At 43.0% G+C, this 19,709-nt stretch overlaps 1 protein-coding gene and 1 pseudogene across 6 annotated transcripts in view; one reads left to right on the plus strand and one right to left on the minus strand.

The window, feature by feature from the left end:
• LOC122684714 (conserved oligomeric Golgi complex subunit 2-like) overlaps nucleotides 1-17,106 on the plus strand; it is a 39,830-nt gene extending 22,724 nt beyond the window's left edge. For 2 of the 6 annotated variants that reach the window (XR_006338131.1, XR_006338132.1), the window contains exons 4-8: nucleotides 11,020-11,081; nucleotides 12,291-12,441; nucleotides 14,014-14,245; nucleotides 15,036-15,107; nucleotides 15,307-17,106. Coding sequence is in view for 2 of the 6 variants with exons in the window: in XM_043888966.1 (XP_043744901.1) it covers nucleotides 11,020-11,081; nucleotides 12,291-12,441; nucleotides 14,014-14,101; nucleotides 14,136-14,245; nucleotides 15,036-15,072 (448 nt within the window). In the remaining 4 variants the exon portion in view is untranslated. Of the gene's footprint in view, nucleotides 1-11,019; nucleotides 11,082-12,290; nucleotides 12,442-14,013; nucleotides 14,246-15,035; nucleotides 15,108-15,306 lie in introns of those variants that run through there. The other 4 variants (XM_043888966.1, XM_043888967.1, XR_006338133.1 and 1 more) reach the window with 4 other exon arrangements.
• LOC122684864 lies at nucleotides 7,134-7,979 on the minus strand (annotated as a pseudogene).
• Nucleotides 17,107-19,709: the final 2,603 nt, after the last annotated feature.

The following is a 19,709-nucleotide window of genomic DNA, read 5'->3' on the forward strand; positions in this document are numbered from 1 at the left end:
AGACTGTACCTTGGTAGGTCGTCTGCCTTTGCTTCACGCCACATCGTCTTGTTGCCCTGGACCCTCCCTGGCTCAGCATCTGCCTTTGGGTGCTCTGTATACCCAGCAATAGCAGTGATGTTCAGGAGTTATTTTCCAGAGGACGTAAATTAGCTTTTCTAACTGTTGATCTTGCAGAGATAAATTTTCCTTTTGAGGCTTTAATTATATATTTAGTTTGGAAATGAGGTGATCTTGTCATTCATTGTTGCTCACATTATGTGCATTTGCATTCTACAATCTTCAATTTTGTTCTCTCTTCCTATACCTTATTAGAGCTAGTTCTTATTGGGATTAAAAGTATATGATATGATACGTGGAACTGGGTATGTGGGACATAGGCATCTCCTTTCCCTCATCGAATATAAAGAAAATTACCTTAATATAGAGCATGTTAACAATGCAGCAAAGTGGGTAGATCAGTGAGATGGTGTTGCCTAAAGATATTTACAGATTTTTAAGTAGAGAGAAACTTAAGGAACCCGCCTTTTTAATTTATGTACTGTGTATTTAACACTATTAACATAGCACTTACTATATGCCAGTAAGTGCTAAATGCTTTACAAACCATACACCATCCTAAATGCTTTACAAACTTTATTCCATATAATGACCCTATGATTTTAAAGATGAGGAAACCAAAACATGGTTAAATGACCCGAGATTTGAACTCAGGTGCTGTGGCTCCTGAGAGCATGATTTTCTCTCAGTGTTCTCTCTCACCTAAGTGTGTGAATTAGAAACTCAGAATTTGGCCTTTTTGCTGACAATACAAAATAAAGCATGTGCATATGGAAACCATGAATGTTATCAGGTTTTTTTTGTATTAAGAGTTGTAATCCAGATTTTACATGAAATGGTCATAGAACGTTAGACCTGAAGGTAATCAGAGGTAGCTGAGTCACAAAGCTGTTAGTAATTGGTAAATTAGTGTGATTAACAGTGTTTTAGAACTGAGTGGTGTTAAGGTTGAATACAAAGATTGCTTTTCTTGTGGTATTAGATTGCTGCTTTTTCAAGATAGTGTATAAACATGGTAGTCCATTTAAGGGGAGAAAACTGTGCCACGGCAAGTCGGCGTAGTTTTGCATTATCCTTGACCCCAGCTGTCTGCTATGTTTGCTATAATTGTAGGAGTCAGGACACAGAGGATGTGTCAGGTTCTAGATGAGAATGAGATCAAGGAGTGAAATAGAAGTTTGGGCCTAAAAACAAAATAATTGACAAATACAGTTGTTTTTAAAAAGTTGAAGTAAATTTTAGGCTGAGGAACTTTTATTTTACTAAAATACCACAGTGGAATTTTGCTTTTTGTAAGTAGATGTTTCTGGTGTATTTGACTGAAATTTTTCTCTTATCTTACAGTGAAAAGGGCAATATTGTTCCCGGCTATGATTTTTTGGTGAATTCTGTCTGGCCAGAAATAATACGAGGATTAGAAGAAAAGTTACCCATGCTTTTTAATCCTGGGCATCCTGATGCATTTCACCAGTTACCTTTCCCTCTGTTGTCTTGATTCTTGAAGGTGTTAACCTGAGATAATCGTGTCTTTTTTGCACAGTCTTTTGCACAGTTCTGTGGTTTATTGAAAATCACAGTCTGAGTTGCGGAGCCAGCATTTACCTTAAAAATACATGCATTATTTTATTCAGGTCATAGTCTCTGATACTTTGGGGACTAAGAATATTTTTTAGAATGTAAGGTAGAATTCAGTCGAGAAGCAGTTATGACTAGATATGGATGTTTTTTATCTAAATTTTAAAAAAGATCTTAAGGACTGTTGAAAGCAAATCTCTTTACAGTTGTTTTCAATGAAAAATTAAGTTTGTAGAACTCTTCTATATCACTTTGAAGGAAAACAAGAAATAGTAATTGGATTGTAGTATATAATATAACTAATACTGTAATTATTAATGTAGTATAAAAATGTCCTATATAATTTGAAAGATTAGGAGGCCTTGATATTTCTTTTTTTTTTTTTTTAAATCATGTTTTTTATTTAAAGGACTTCATGGTTGATATAGCAAAAGGAAACCCATATGTTAATTTTCCGTTTTTTAAAGATGTTGTGTAGTGTCCTGGAGAGGAATAAAGACTCTAGGCCAAAAAAAAAAAAAAGACTCTAGGCCAAATGGCCTAAGTCTGCACCCCGATCTCCTGCTCAGTTCCCTGCTGCTCAGCCTCTTGGTGCCTCTCCTCCTCTTCCTGCTCTGGATTTTGATTTTTGTTTCTTTTATTTTTTTATTCAATATGACAGTCTTTGTCTATTAATTAGGTAATTTATTAAATTGACAGTGATCGTAGTGATTGATATATTTGTGGTTTTTTAGTTCTTCCTATTTGTCCCATTTTTCTTTCTTCTTTTCCTTTCTCTCTCTCTCTTTTTTTTTTTTTTCTTTCCCACCTTCTTTGTATTGTGCACTTTCGGGAATTTGTTTTTCCCATTTATTCTCTTTTACCCCTCTACTGATTTGGAAGTTCTGCCCGCCGTTTATTTGTGTATTAAGTAACCTTAGTGTTTACTTAACAGAATTTAAAGTTACTGGTGTCCTTCAGCCTCCCATACAGCACAAGGATCTTAGATGCCAATCATGCCATTCCATAGTATATGTTAGTTACCAGGGTCTTATTTCTATTTTGATTTTTTTATGCCCCCCAATTGGGCATTACTTTTATTGCTTTAACATGGCCATCATCCTCCTCTCAAAATTATTCCACATGTTTATCATTTCCTTTGCTTATTGTTCCTTCTTGGATGTTATACCTTTTCTCTTGGATCATTTTCCTTCCTCCTGAAATTCATCTCTTACAAATTTCTGTTGATAATAAATTTCACTTTTTTATGATAAACCCTCGGTTAGTATTTGTTTGCAAATAACTTTATACCTTTTATGTTTGAAACGTAGTTTTGCTGGAAGTATTATTCTCTGCAGTTTGAACTTTGTCATTTGAAAGTAGTTGTTGCTGTTGTTGGTTGGTAGTTATAATGGCTTTTTCCCCTTTTAAAATTTTCCCAGTGACTTTGGTGTGCTGTTTCATTCTGATCTATCTAGTGTGGACTTTTTTTTATTTGCTGAATTTAACATTTGTTGGATTTTCTGAATCTGAGGATTGGTGGTTTTTTAAATCATTTCTGTATCATTTTTATTCATTAACTCAGTTGTGCTTCTTTCTCATTCCTTTATTATTTGCTTTTAGAACTCTTAATTAATTATCCTCACTTTATCTTTCATGTTTCCTGAATTTATTTTTTTATTTTTCATCTCTTTGTGCTACATTCTGGGTAATTTCTTGGGATTTTTCTTCTAGTTCAAGAATTCCTTTTTCAGTTGTGTCTAAATTCCTTTTCACATGTTTCAAATTTATCATTATTTTCATTTCTAGCAGCTCTATTTGCCTCTTTTTCTAATTGTGCTTGGTCGCTTTGCTTACTGATCTTTAAAGTGTAGAGAGGTACAAGTTGAGTGTGGTGAGCCTGGGCCTAATAACTTCACAACAGGTGAAGTTCACAAATTTAGAACTTTACTATCAGAAATACCACTTATCTATTCTCTTGACCCTTGTTACAGTATGTTGAACCATATAATTAAGTAATATGATTTTCAACCAGTTATGTGACACTGAGTTTTGTGACTTTATAAAATAGATCTTTGTAAATAAATAAAGTATGGCTTTTAAAAATAGATACCATAAGCAGAATGAGGTAATGGTCTTAATGCTAATGCTAGACCCTTTACATCCCTCTTTAGAGAATCATATTGATCGTGTTAGGCTCAGGAGATATTTCAGCTCAGGAATGAAGCTTTCTGATGAAATCATTGACTTTAGAATTCTAAACCAATACTTAATGTTCGTGGTTACATTTCTTGCAAGAAATGCTTTCAGTTTTCAGTGTTAATGAGACATGCTTTTGAGAAGAGAGAAGTATTTTTGCATTGCTTTAATATCCATTATATGCAGGGGTGTGGTTTTATCCCAAAAGGGATGAGTAATAACTTTTCTTTGTCTCAGCTCCTCACATCTAGAGCACACTTAGGGAATTCAGTAAGTGTAGCTAAGAGTCGGACACAACTGCGAGACTTCACCTTCACTTTTCACTTTCATGCACTGGGAAAGGAAATGGCAATCCACTCCAGTGTTCTTGCCTGGAGAATCCCAGGGATATGGGAGCCTGTTGGGCTGCCGTCTGTGGGGTCACACAGAGTCGGACAGGAGTGAGGCGACTTAGCAGCAGCAGCTCCAAACCAGTTGAAAGGAATTTAACACTATATGGTGTTTACTGTACTACAATTCCCATGTAATCACAGACATCATATTTAGGCGATTGGTTTGGTGACCCAGAATGGAGCTTCTCTTCAGTGAGAAGTACGTGGGAAATCCTGCAGTGTTCCCCCTAGAGCCGGGGGACTGAGAGCCCTTGCCAAAGGATATGCAGCTGCAGGTTTGCACTGCTGACTGTCTGGGCTTCTGGTTCCTCTGTTTCCTTGCTTTGTTTCTGAGTCAGTTCTCTCTGAGCCTGAGCAGAAGAGAAAGTGTCATCTCTATGGGAGATGATAATGAAAGCAGTTAACCTAGTAGTGTAGTTTTCTGGGTTAAATTAAATAACACAATTGTAAACACTGTGTCCAGATGATACATGTTCAGTAAGTGTTACCTGCTGCTCTTAGTGGTGTTGCTAGATTCCCCTTGTCAGTCTTCATGCTGTCCCATCTATAAAAATGATGTAATTACTCACATGCTTTGAGTAATTGCTTTCCTTTTCTTCCCTCCTTTCTTCCCTTTCTTTAAATTTTGTACTTCTTCTCGAAAGGCAGTGAAAACTATACCGCTTAATCTGTGATCTCTCGTGGTTCCATTGGACAGTTAGGGGTGCCCTAGAAGATGAGTGAGAGCTGTCACTTAAAGACCACTGGACTTAGCATACCTGGGTCTCTAGATGGGCTTGCCACCTAAGACCTTGAGCAAGTCATAGAACCACTTTGGGCATCACTCAGTGTGGGGATCTTCAGAGGAAGATCCTGTAAGGGCCTAATGAGATCTTAACCCTATGATTCTGTGTGTTGATCTTTATCTTGATTTCCATTTTTCAGTATGTGATCCCAATTCTGGTTAGTTTCCTTAAAGTGAAAATTCCACCTGTTTGTTCTTATTTTAGAAATATACCATAAGTATGGATTTTGTAAGAACATTTGAACGGCAGTGTGGATCACAGGCCAGTGTAAAAAGATTAAGAGCACATCCTGCCTATCACAGCTTCAATAATAAGTGGAACTTGCCTGTTTATTTTCAAATAAGGTCAGTAATTTATTCCCATCACCTCCACCCTTCTGAAATAGGATTTGAACACCAGTTCAGATGGACTGAACTCCATCTTACAGCCCCTTCTTGGAGATCATCATATTATTCCTTGGGAAACAATTTAGAACAGAAACGCACAAGAAGTATCATGATTGCCAAAGTTCTGGCCTGTATGACAAAAGGATTAAGTTTTACTCTCTTGTCATTAGCAAGCTGAGAACGCTAGATTCCAAGGGAGCTAGACCAGGCCCAGCTTCATTCCCAGGTGCTATGTCTTCATTCACCATGAAGAGACAGAGAGCTGGTCACCTAGCAGCTCTTCCTCTCCACTTTCCTCTTCCATCACTTGCTTCAAATAGCAGACCTATCCTTCATCTGTAGTTTTGCTCATCTGTAACATTTTTATCCTCAGAGGGAATCAGGAAAAGTGTTCTTTCTTGAAATATTCTTTGTGTAGCTGATTCCATCCATCAATGTATAAGAATTGTAGTTATTATTTTGGCTTCCTTTATAATCTTGGTGAGTATTCTGGAAAATGGTGACACTTTCTTTCCAGATAGCATAATGATATCACCAGTGTCAGTAAGTGGTCCTGTAGACAATTTGGGGGCAATTTAGGATAACTTCTTAACAATGTATGTTCCCCTAGAAAAAGATTCTCTTGAATGAGATCACAGTGAGTTCCTCCATAGAATGGTGTTAACTAGAGTATTTTATTATTTAGAGTGGTTTTTAAAGACTTGCAAGCTTTTTGTTTAAATTGCTGGATGCTTTCATTAATTATGATGCAGTCCTTCCCTGGAGTTCTTAGGAATAATTACAGAGAGGGAAATATATTAAATCCCTTGACTTGCCATGATTGAGAATGTATATAATCCTCTTTTGATGATGAAATCAAAGCTGTCAGACTGTTAGTATGGTGCTCTTTTACATACAATACTGAGCTTTATACTTAATTTTTCAAGTTTATGTTATCATGTAGGTAAGAAATTAAGGATTTGTTTGTCTGAGATACTCATGGACTGCATGGGATGTAATCGTTATATGGTGATCAAGATGTAGCCAGGGCAAGAAGCCCTTTTGGTTTGTGAGAAAAATTTTAAATGGTGAAGCATCATTTTATAGTGTAAGAGTGCAGTAGAAAAATAATATTTAAACTTTCCGTGTCTCCTGTAGTCTACATTTTGGCTTAGATTGCTTTAGATATCTAAGAACCATCACAGCCCATACTCCTGTTTACTGCCTCCAAACACCTCTTAGCTAGTCATTTCCCCAGACCCCAGACCCCCACACTTGGTAATCTTGCACTGTCATGTCATTCTGCCTTCTGGAGCTCTGGGCCCTGCAGGGTAGCACAGCCTGGCCTCAGCCCGTCTTCCTCTCATCATAGGTTCTCTCAAAGCTGGTAATTGAGTCTTAAACTATGCCGAAACTCAGCCAGTCCCATGAAAGACTTTTTTTTGTTTGTTTTGTTTTTGTTTTTATTTTTTTACAGTTACTATTTTAACGGTTGAACAGTGCACCTCAAAAGTTCTGTCATCAATACACAGTGAATGGACTCCAGTGATGAAGGCTCCAGAGAGATGGCAAACTACTTTTAAAGTGAAAGCTTGTGATGGAGTGTCTCCAAATTGGAGGAGACGAGAATATGGGCTTGGGGATATAGGCAGGATAAAGGAATTTCAAAGTACTACTGCTTAGGAGTATATATATTTCAAGACAGCTACTATACCTTGTCTATGCTTTATCCTAATCTGGAATAACTGCACGTTCATGCCAAATAAAGTTTCTACTTTCTAGGAAGAGGAGCAGTCTGTTAGGAAAAGTATGTTCTTAGTCAGGGGAAGATGTGAAGACATTTCTCTCATAAGTCCTCTTTTATTTGGTAATGTCTTTTGATGTCTTTTGGCGACATCACTGTATGCTATTTCAACCTTATCACTGGGGCAGGTGTTGGTGAACTCATCCCTACTGTAGGCATTAGTTAGGTATCTCCAGGTGCCAGTCACTCCTTTTGGAATATCAAAGTTTAGGGGTATTTTTTCACCACCACCTTGACAATGTGCAGCTTGGGCAGCAGGTTGCAGTCAGTTAGTGTCATTTCATTGCCATCCAGAAATTTACATGTGGAAAACTTGATGTCCTCCATACTAGTCTCATCAATTTCATCAGGGAGGGGAGAATTCAGATATTCATCTACTTTCTGCAGTGTTTTCAAGAGACCCCGCTCCACAGCTGCATTAGCCTCTGGCGTTGAATTCTTGATATATGCAGAGAATCTGGCAAAGATGTCCATTCCAGCAGTATTTGATTCTGGGTGTTTTGCTGAAAGCTTTAAGTACTTGGGAGGGCATAAGCCTTCTTCAAGAAATTCTTCAATCTTATTTACATCCATTTTGACCTCACTGTTGAAAGTTATAAATGGTAGGTGGGTCCCCAGAGCCAAGTTCTGCAGGTCTGCAGGCTTCCTTTTCAGGTCAACAGTTGTGACACAACTCCTCTGAGCCAAAGAATCATGAAGAGCCTCTGGGAAAAGGGGCAGTTTCCTATGCTTTCACCATCACTGCCAGCCTTGACAAGAGCTCGATGATGGGCTCTTTGTCCTCCTCCTTCAACCCGTTCAGCAGCATCGACAAGGCCATGGCCAGTTCAGCTGGGCTCCGCGGACAGCGGTGGTGACAGCGGCCGTTTCTGCTCCGGGACTGCTCTGGCTACGGGCTCCCGCCGCGCTGCAGCTCCTTGGACTGTTCTAGCATCTAGCTCGCCTCAGCCTCCGTGCCTCAGGCTCGTCTCCTCAGCACTGCCCCACACCCCACGCACGCGACTCTGAGGCTCTGAGGTGGCCGCAGCCCCGGCCCCTTCAAGTCGCGGGGGCGGGGCGCCAGGGCATGAAAGACATTTTTAATCTTCACCAGAGTCTAGCCATAAGCATTCAAAGGAATTGCTTAACTTTTCTTTGTGAATAGTTTTATTTAAAATTGATGAAATTTAAAAAGTTAGGTTTGAGTTATGAAGTGTGGAACCTGTTTTCCATGCATTTGCTCTTCCACTTAAAAAGAAATTCAAGTAATACTTTATAGAACACCATTCTGTTGATTTTTGTCAGTGGTTGGGTTATTTATTCTCTGGGATAACAGAATGTTCTGCGAACATGGCTGGTGTCAAAGCTGTTTTGCTGTCTGATTCACTTCAGGGTCATTTAAAGTAAGCCTAAAGGCCAGTAGGATGGTGATGTTTCAGCAAATTCCTAGGAAGGAATATCGGTACTAATATTGCACTCTCAGGGTCTGACTCTGTGCCGACATCCCCGTCATCTTCAGGGAAAAAGGCACCCCTCCCACCACCTCCATTCTGTGAGCACACGGGCACCCCTTCTGTCTCTGGTCCCCTGTTGTGTCAACACACCCTATTGTGTCAACACTTCATTTGTTCTTCAGGAGTTTTGGAAAGTAGGGTTAGGCATTAGTTTTCATAGAAAGAGATTAAATACACATGGGCCCCAGCAGTTTCAAATGGTAGTAAATCAGTGGCTGCCTGGAAGCTGGGTGTTAGCGCCCTAAGTGCCACAGGCAGTGGTGTGTCTTTTTTGATTGAGCTTTTGCTAGAATGGTGTATGCTCCCAGGATGGTCACATGTGTGTTCTCTGCTCCATTCAGCACATGCTTAGTGTGGTGTAGCTGCTCTACAGCATGGAGTGTGCGTGGTACTGATGCGCCTTCCTTCCCCTCCACCCTCCTCAAGTTGTGTCCATGCGTCAGTAGAGCCGTGTGTGGGGGAGGGGTGTGTGTCTCCAGATCATCCCCATACCCAAATGGAAGAGTTAGGAGTGTTTGTATTTGGGGTTGCCTTTCTTACAAAGCCTCTATCAAGAGTAGAATGGCATCCCATATACCTGTGAAAACTATAGCATAACTTTTCAAATTTCACCAAAGTAACATCTCACTTTGTTTATTTTCTAAGAAGTACAACCTAACACCTCAATCCTGGAAGTTACTGGCCAGCAAAGCTACTTGAGGGGCTGGTGCTGGACTCCTGGAGGGTAGGGAGAGGGGACAACTGGGTCACATGACATAGACAGTTTTAGTCTTAGGGATCTCACACCTGGTCACACGTCATCTGCACGTCTGATTAAAAGGCATTAATGTTAGGGGTCTGCTGCATTTGTGTCTTGCACTTTCTCGTTTGTATGGTTTTCAGATTGTTGTGGCATACATACAGTTTTATCCTGTGTCATTACTTACACTGAATGATACCTATTCCTCTGATGGCCGCAGAACTTCCAGCTGACCTCTCTTCACGCTGCATTCAGTAGGAACTGTGCCGCATGTTACAGAAACCTTCCCTTCCTTGGGGCTGTGAAGGTGGCTTCTGGTTTTCCGCGTTCTGAACAATGCTGTGTTGGTGCCAGGCCTTTTCTGTGCTGAAGCTTCCTTCCTGTGTTTCGTGTGTTAACATGTGGGCAAACGGTGGGATTCGGGGTCTGAGGCGAACGCAGGAGCTGGTCTGCTCTCGTCACTGCAAGGCAGCCCCTGCCCTCTCCCCCCAGTGTGCTCAGGAGCACCGCCTTCTTTGCGGTTCTCCAGTGCTCCCTTCTCTTCCTCCACTGCTCTTCTGCCTCCTTCTGGGCCTCTTCCTGCTGCTTGGAGAGACTCGCCTTTCAAAGGCTTCACGGGGCAGTCGCTGAGTTCTTTCCTGCGTGTGGCACAGGGAAGCTGTGGGGAGCGGCCAGCTCCAGCAGGCAGGGTGGGCCAGGGTCCTCTGCTCTCAGCCACTCGTGCCTTTGAGGGCAGGGCTGCTGCTATTTCTATGAAGTGCTGCTGCGTTTACTCTCCAGTTTCCTGAAGATCAGTCTCTGGACTGCTTTTAAAAAGCATGTAAGTGCTATCCAAAAAACCAAGATTGTGGATTAGGTAAATTGATGTTAAGTATGTGTCAGAATTTATTGGTAGCAAGGGAACTAGTGGGTGACAGAAGAATGTATGGTAAAGAAAGTATGAACATGGAAGGGTTATATAGGTGGGAAGGAGGATGCTACATAGGCAGCTAATTAAGGAAATGAATACACACACGGTTTCATTTCACAGTCATAAAAATGTGTCCACATGAGGTATTAAAACAGAAGGCTGTGAGAAGATGGTATGAAATGACAAATGGCCCAGCAGAGAAAACAGAAAACCCATCCAGAAAGCAGATCCTGAGCCTCAGGGTGGGCCTGCAGTTACCAATAGCAGCACGAGAGACAGGCAGCAGACATTTGATGAGTGCCAGGCAGAGACTTGTTCTAGTTTAACTGCCTACTTTCAGTGATATGTCTCAAGCTGCAAAGATATAGAACATAACTTCTGCATTTCTTAGTTTGAGGGACATTTGCTTTCTTCTGATAGTGTGGAGCTAAGAGGACTGGAAAAACCAGTCTTATGGCCCTGAAGTGATTACCTGATTATATAGGTGGTGGGACTTGCCAGAAATGGCTTCCTGGTCAAGTAATTCAGATAAGTTTATTTCCTGCTCAGTAAGAAAAAAAATCTGGAGGCCAGGCATCAGGGCTGCTGGGGCATCTCTAAGGCACTGGCCCTACAAGCAAGCAGGAGAATGGTCCTATTGCCTGGGGAGGGGGAGGCTGGGGGGAGAGGCACCTGAAGCAGAGAAAACAGCCATTTACACTCTTGTTTTTTCTCTCAGATTTAGAGAAATAGCGGGATCCTTAGAAGCAGCACTTACAGACGTCCTGGAAGATGCACCAGGTAACATCCTCAAAGTGACAGAGGCTATCGTTAAGCGGGCTAATTCCTTTCACCAAGTCTTCTTGGTGGCCTTAGCGCCCTGGGAGCACTTTGACCTTTTGCTGTCTTCCAGTAGTGTTACTTGCTCAGTTGTGTCCAACTCTTTGCAACCCCATGGATTGTAGCCTACCAGGCTCCTCTGTCCATGAAATTTTCCAAGCAAGATTACTGGAGTGGGTACCCATTCCTGACCCAGGGATCAAACCCAGGTCTCCTGCATTGCATGCAGATGATTTACCGTCAGAGCCACCAGGGAAGTAAGTTAGACCCTGAAGATACAGTTTAAGTTCTTTTTTAAAAAAAGGTTTCTAGAGCTTCCAGCTGTATAGAGATGATGTAAAGGATACTTTAAGAACAGGGGAAGGAGACCACATTTTCGCTTCTGAATATAATGTGTCAAGGGGATATAACCCCTGCTGTGCTTAAGTGACAGCCTTTTTTTGTAGCCTTGTGGCTACCCTCCACTTCCCTCTCAAGCTGAGGTAAAGGATCAGAATGACCCTTCCCTCCAGAGGATGACTCTCAGCTCGGACTGCTGCCTCAGGCCTCCAGAGCCCTTGGCCCAGTCCTGGGACAGTGGGCGGGTGGCTGGGGTCAGCCTACGCTTTCCAGACGTGTTTGCATCTAGTCACGCTTTAGGCGTCCCTGGTGCCTGCTCACCCAGGTGGCTGTTCCTGTAGCCACAAAGCTCCACTCCACTGTGCTCCCTTTTGTGTGGCCAACTTCCATCTAAACTGCACTCTTTTAGCCTCAAAAGTTCATTTTCAGCTGTCTTTGCAAAAGTAGCCATGTGTAATTGACTTCCTATATTTAAATAGCATATTCAGGAGTGGAAGGGAAGACAGGACGAATTCAAAACCAAAGATTAAACCCTTGCAAGTGACTGCCACTCCAATTTGCATTTGTTGCTTTATTATAAAGTACCTGTTAACTAATTATTTCTGATTGTTATATATGTTTAATATGCATCAAATGCCTGGGAGAAGGAGTCATGGAAAATTAGAAAACAGCGTTACAGGCCTCTTGGCTGTCCACTCCACCTCCCTAAATCTTCGCTGACCTCATAGGATTCTTCAGAATGTCATTGGCTTCACTCTTGGCTTGTCTGTTGAAGATTTTAGCTGTTAGCCCTTCCACTGCGACTCCTTAACTGTGCGTTTTTACCTCTAGCTGGGAGCTTGTATCACCTTTTGGCTTCTCATAGGACGTGGAGCAGCCTTCGGAGGTGCTGGTCTGACAAGATGTTCTTGCCGCTGCTGGCGCATCGTCTGTGGAGACTGACGCTGCAGATCTGGCACGGTACTCCATATTTGTCAAGGAGGTGAGGGCTGGCTGGTGCTCATCCCTAATCAAGACTGAAATGAATTAAAGATAGGTTAAGCTAAACGTGCCAAGATTTTTAAAGCCCATGTGGTCATGAGAGGTTGATGCAAGGGCTATAGTCCAACTTCCCAAGTTTCTGTCCGTTGCACTGGATTTCCTTTTCACTCTTGTTTATGTGACCTTTAGGGGCATCAGTTGTCACATATTCATTGCTTTGTCCTTTTGAAAAGCACCGCATTGACCTCATTTTCCCTTAGGAAAACCAGAATCTTTGTAAGGTGCCTCCAATACAGAGGCACCATAAAACAGAGATGATCATTTTAATGAAGATGATAAAAATATCCACATTTTTTCCTTAATATTTGGAAATTGAAAAACACCAAGTGGCTGAAATTAGAAGGTTGTAAAATTGATTAACCTTGCCTTCGTTTCAGAAACCCTTTTCAGCTTGGCTGTATTAGGTATTCACATGCCTATGATGACTGATCAGTTTTTGTGCATAAAGCCACAGTGGTCCAGTGCTGAGCACCCGGCCCCACCACGTCCGCTCCAGGCCTCAGAGATGCCTGCTGCACAGACAACTCAGTGATAGACACACACCCCGGCCAGTGCAAGGTGATGAGTATAAGAAAGCGTGAGCGGAAGTGTAGGAAAGATGACATGGAGAAGCCATCATCCACGGACACGGAAGCACTCTGTCAACTGGAGGAGAGTGTTTCAGTGGAAAAAGCACAGGCTTCAAGTCAAAGTCAGACCTTGGCCCTGCTGCTCTTTTTAATTTTGTGGTCTTAGGGAAATTGGCTGAATCTCAGATTCTTAGTCTGTAAAATAGGAACACAGCTTCTACATATGCTTGTTGTGAGGTGAGGAGTAAAGAGATTTCTTGCCCAGCAAACTGATAACGAAGGTGCCCAGCAGATAATGGTGCTCCATCCACGTTCCTCTCCTCTTCCTCCTTTGCCTCCCTCTACTCAGAGGAGTCTCAGTAGAGCACCCTGCCCTATGAAACTATTCATGAAGATCGTGCAGTTCCTGGGACACCATGGACTTGATATGATCCTCTGAGGCCTGGACTTGCTTCATCATCCCCAGCAAGATGCCAGCCAGTGATTATTCTTACACCTAGAATATTCCATTCTTTTCTCAATGCAAGTGCTCTTCTCTTAGATTTTTTTTTTCCCTTGTAGCAGTCCATTATGCAGAGAACACTTATGTCGTTTGTATTACTTGAAGCATAATTGAGGTTGAGACTTTTATTTTTTACCCTTATGATAATAATTTATTAAGTAAATACAGTAAATCGTTTACCTTAAGCAGTTAATTAACTTTTTAAAACCTATGATGTTCCGGATCTCAATTTTCCATTAGTTTCGGGACCTCTTGCTTACTTTCTGACTGTTACTTAAGTCAAGGAGGGGAAATGCACATAGGATCAAAGTTTGTCCTGTTTCTGTTTTTCACACCTACCTGGAGAGACAGGATGTGGTATCCTTTCTTGAGTTAACTTTCACTTAATACTTTGTGGACAGCTGGCATTTTGTGTTGAGTTACATGCTCATGTATCTTGCAGGTGGAAACATTTTATTGCTGAAATCCTTTTTCAGCCTTTACTCAGGCCCATCTCTAATGAAAGTGCTAAGGATGTTAAAAAGCCTTTGGTAACTGGCAGCAAAGATCTTTCTATCACCCAAGGACTTCGCGAAGACCAAGCGAGTGGCCCTTCTGAAACAAAGCCCATCATCTCCACTTCCAGCACTCAGCTTGTCTGTGTGGTCACAGACCTGGACAGGCTTCAGGAGCAGGTGAGCCTGTGTCGCAGAGGATTCTAAGTGTGGGATTCAGGGTTCTCACTGTCTGGCCTCATGGGGTTTAGACCTGTGGGCCCAGGGCCCCTGAGAGTGAGCATCCTTTCCCTCCCTCTGGCGTTGCCTCCACCCCCGACTGGCACGCTCTCCTCCTTGGGTAGCAGCCTGTCTACAACGTGCCTGCCTGGAGCCCCGGCTTCCCCTGAGCAGTGACGCCACAGGCCAGGGCAAGCCAGGCCCTCATTAGCTCAGCTCACTCTGTGGAGCCATGGTCTTTAATGGGTTGGATTCTAATTGTTTCTAGTCTACTTACCCAGTACTTATCCTTTAAAAGTGCCGAACTATTAAAACGTCTTCCTGTGTCCTCCACATAGGCTTCATGTTCTTGCTTTTACCATTAACAGAACTTTGTTTAAGAACAGAATGTGTTTAAGTGCTCTGATACATAATTCTGCTTTTTTCAGGTTTAAGTGTTTTGTGGTACTTGGACAAATACTGTATGTGTTGAGCAAAAACATGGTCTTTATCATAAGGTTTTCTTGGTATCGAGGGGAGCTACAGAATAGTGTTAATAGCCATGAAAATATGATTTTCCATGTTGTTGAATTATTTTCTACTGAAACCATTAATTAAGAATTTTGTTTTCTTCTGATGAAAGTTACTGAAAGTTTCGAGTTTAGTTTTATCATTAATTGATAACATTCTAGAGCTGTAGGTGCATATAGAAGTGTCTCTTCCTTTGATTAATAAAAAGTAACTGAATATATAAAGTGCATATTTATTTCAGCTCCAGAACTCTTAGAAACAATCAAGCCAAAATGTGAAGTGATGGGCTTTAAGAATTTTTCTTCCATCTCAGGTAAAAATGAATCTAAGATTCAGCAAATCTTTGAATAAGAAATAACATAATAGAATTTTAGAGACTAGGATATATTTAATTAACAGTATTCTCTAGTTGTAAATCCTTGGTTTTTCTGTATTCTGTTCTGTGGTTTTTAACTTCTCTGAATGAGATATTTTAATTCTAATAATTTGATTTGGTTTGGTTTATTGTATAGATTGAGCCTCTGCCCCACAACAAGAGGAGCCACTGCAGTGAGAAGCCTGCACACCACTAGTTATGGCCCACGCTCACCCAAACTAGGGAAAAGCCCACACACAAAGACCCAACACAGCCAAAAATAAATAAAATCGTTTTCCTAAAAAATGCATATCTAACAAAGAATCTGTACTCAAATTGTCCAAGAAAACTAGAGTAAATAAGCCCATTCATAACTGGTAAAGATTGAAATAGACACCGGGCCATGGAGGTTATACTAATAGTAAACTCTCCTACAGAAACATACTCAAGATACTGGTGGGATGCATGCACAGCCTCCTTTGGAGGACAGTTTTTTTCAGTAACCACATGGGACAAGCACTGAATTCTATACATGACAAGTGGTGGAAGCCAGGTATCTTACTATTGGTGTGGGAAGTTACGGATAAACAAAAGGAAAGGTTACAAGATCCATGAAGACATCATCACAAATTACCTTTAACTGAATATGTTCAAAGGTAAGCTGGAATACATGTATATATTTCCAAGTATTGTCAGCTGAGCATAGCTCCTACATGTATGTTTTAAATATCGTTCTCTAGTGAAAGAGAACAGGAGATGTCCCTGGTGGTCCGGTGGTAAAGGATCTGCCTACCAATGCAGGGAACACGGGTTCAATCCCTGGTCCTAGAAGATTCCACATGCCCAGGGGCAACGAAGCCCCCGTACAACTACTAAAGTACTTGCATGCTCCAGAGCCCAAGTTCTGCAACCAGAGAAAGTGCTGCAATGAGAAGCCGGGCTCCTTTGTCCATGGGAATTTTCCGGGCAAGAATACTGGAGTGGGTTGCCATGCCCTCCTCCAGGGGATCTTCCCAACCCAGGGATAGGATTCCTGCATTGGCAGGTAGGTTCTTTACCACTAGCACCACCTGGGGCAAAAGTGCCTAAATGGAGATCAGGGAAACCCAGTTAGGAGAAGGGACTCCGAGGGAAGGAGACTCTCAGTCACACTCAGAGAAGCCTGGCAGGTAGTTCTGCAGGTGGAAGAGGACAAGGAAGCAGGCTGGAGCTGTGTAGAAGATGAAAGAGGGAACTAAAGCAGGGGCCCCCAACGTCTAGGATCTAATGCCTGATGATCTGAGGTGGAGCTGATGAAATAACACTAAATGTAAGTGTTCGGGCACTCAGCCATGTCCAACCCTTTGTAGCCCACCAGGCTCCTCAGTCTATTGAATTCTTCAGGCAAGAATACTGGAGTGGGTTGTCCTTTGCTTCTCCAGGAGATCTTCCCGACCCAGGGATTGAACCCGGGTCTCATGCGTTGCAGGCAGACTCTTTACCAACTGAGTCACCAGGGAACAGAAAGAGAAATAGAGTGCACAATAAATGGCCTGCACTTGAGACATCCCAAAACCTCCCCCCACCCCTATCTGTCAAAAAATTGTCTTCCAGAAAAACTCCCTAGGTCAAGGAAGGAACTTTAAGTGTACTCAGCTGTCCCAGGTTGCTGGCTTAGGGAGATGCTGAAGCAGGGGTGTCCCAAGAGGCAGAAGCTCCCTTGCGTGGGGTCCTCAACAGACCTCCGATAGCCTTGGTGATGATCAGAGAGATTTGTTTCATTTTTTTAAAATATCCTTGTGGGATAAACTTAAAACTTAGCAATTCTCTTACAGTCTTCCTAATAAAAAGTTTTCTTTCTTTACTGATCTGTGAAGTACCAACTGTGACAATCGGAGTTCTAATATACCTCATAGTGTTGCTGCCACTATGGATATTATTATGTGAAATTGAACATATTCAATAAAAATGAAGCATCTGCCCTGTGCCCAGCACTTTCCAAGGGTCGGGGAGTACAATGAAAATAGTCCACAAGATGCGCAGCTGGTAGGCACGTTCTTTCAAAGAGCCTTTGACCTTTCCACCAACAGTTTATTCTCAACATCAACACTTGCCAGTTAATGACCAGGCTGGGTAGGAAGCTCATTAAAAACCCAGGAGCCAGGGTTCCTGGAAGGATATCCCATTCTCCCTTGGACAGTCCTCCACCCTCTCTGGCTCTCAGTTTCCTCATCTGCAAAATCGTGGACAACTGACGATAGTTCATCCCTGGAACCCAAGCCTATTGAGGGGGAGAGAAATATTACTCCAAGCCCTGGATGATAGACTAGATTGAAAAAAAAAGATGGCATTGCTGGTTTTCAGTCCAACGGACAAATACAATGAAGGAAGGAGCCTCTGGCCCTGCGGGATTTGCCTAGGGGTCTAGTCTGGGAAATTCTTACACATCGGGAGATGGCTCCGAGCTGGATTTCCACAAACAAGAACATCCATGCAAAGGACAAGCCTGCAGAGCTCTGTGCCCATCAGCCACAGGAAGAGACTGCCTCCTGATTAGTCAGCAGCATTTACAAGTGACCTCCTAAGGCCGTCACCAAACTACAGGGGCACCTCTGGGTTTTCTGTTTCCCTCACTTTTCTGACTCTTCTTAAATGCACATTTCTTCATAGAATGCCACAGTAGAAGGAAAATAGGTCGTCAAGTTTGAGACCTCAATTTGCAAAACAACTTGGAGCTTGTTTTGTTTTGTTTTGTTTTTTCTTCATATATTAAAATTTTTACACGTTCTAATTATTCAGTTCCAAAATACCAAACTTATTGCACAGGGTCCCCATGGAAAGTCCCCCAGCAGGACAGCCACACATTCCCCCATGAAAGGGCAGCAAGGTGCCCTCCTCCCTTCTTTCCTGCCTGGGTGGCCACCAGGTTTTGAAATCCATGCACCCTACTAAGTTTCTAGGGTGCAATTCATGGACCTTTCCCTTTCCCATCCCAGCAGGTGGTCAAGGGCCCGCTGGCCTGCAAAGTGCCGGAAGCAGGACTGGGCCAGCCGGCCAGACTAAGGGTTGTGGAATCCCAGCAGGTGAAATCACCAGGCAGGATAAATCCCTTGGAGTTCCATCCCACACTAGGCTGCTTGGGAAAACCTCGCGGTTCAGAGCTTTATGCGAAGGGGTAAAGCGGTAAAGGCCTTGACTCCAAAGGCGAGGCCTTTCTGCGACGGTCAGGCTAGGGGGTGCCAACAGAGAGGGCCCAGGTCCGGTATGCAGGTTGACATACACGGTGTGTTCCCATCAAAGGCAAGAATTTCCCTGACAGATCGAGGCTCACAAGAGCTCTCCTCCAGAGCAAAGGGGAGGGAAGAGATGTGTGGAGGTGGCTGTGCCATTCAAGTGAATGTGTGGCTACGCTCTAAGGCGCCAAGCCCAGGGATAATTGCCCCTAAAAACTCCAAGAAGTACTTTTCCAGAGGGCTGTTACAGGGAGATCTCAGGATGTGGGGAAACCAAGAATCCTTCAGGGGTGAGAAGGGAGCCAGCCGGCGTGTGTTTGCAAGCCTCTATTGGGAAGGAACAGGTTGGCTAACACAATGGGAGACCTCCAGATCTGCTCAGAGGACCAAAGATCCAGAGGCAGGGCCGTGTATCTCCGCTTCCCTTTGCGATACTTGCAAAGGCATTCCCTGTTGATAGCAGGACTGTCCAAAGGAAGCAAGCAGCAGGAGTGTGTTTGACATGACAGGGTGCCTTCCTGGGCTCAGCTCCTCAAAGGGGCCTTTCCTGTTGACGTAGCCCTAAAGCCCCTTTGGGGAGGGGCTTCAGCACTCCTCCTCCTGCTCTGCCAAAGGGTGGAGCAAAGCTAGCTCTGTGATAGGTACGAAAAGGGCAATTGGGGAATTTTCAAGCTCTTGCTAGTCTGAATCACCTCAGGGACAACTCGAGAGAATCTCTGGCTCTGGGGCGCCTAGGTCGGGTATGCAGGTTAACATACAGGGTGTGTTCCCATCAAAGCCCAGAAATTTCCAGAGAGACCCTGGCTCACTAGACCTCTCCTACAGAGCAAAAGGGATGCAAAAGATGTGTGCATGTGGCTGTACATTTCCTTTTGAGAGTGGAGCAACTCCCTCATACCGCAGGCTCAGGGATAACTGCCCTTAAGAAAGGAACTCTAAGGAGCACTTTTCCAGGAAGCTGGGACAGGAAATTTGCAGATGCGGATAGAGTGAGCCTCCTTCGGGGAAGAGGAGACAGCAAGCTGCCGTGTGTTTGCCAGCCTCTATTTGAAGCAAGAAGTTCACTGATACAACGGGAGACCTCCAGTTCTGCTCAGAGCAGCAAAGTTCTAGGGAGAGGGCCGTGAAATGCCCGTTTCCTTTGCAATCCTGGCACAGACATTCCCGGCTGAGAGCAGTACTGCCAATGAGGAATCAAGCCGCAGGAGTGTGATTAGCATGACTGGGGGCCCTCCTGGGCTAAGCCCTTGAAAGTGGCCTTTACCCATATGTAGGCCTCAAGTGCCTTTGGGGAGCGGCTTTGGCCCTGTCTTTCCACACTGACAAAGGTGGGAGAAAATCTAGCTCT

This window comes from Cervus elaphus, chromosome 27, assembly GCF_910594005.1.
Source record: "Cervus elaphus chromosome 27, mCerEla1.1, whole genome shotgun sequence".
NCBI lineage: Eukaryota > Metazoa > Chordata > Mammalia > Artiodactyla > Cervidae > Cervus > Cervus elaphus.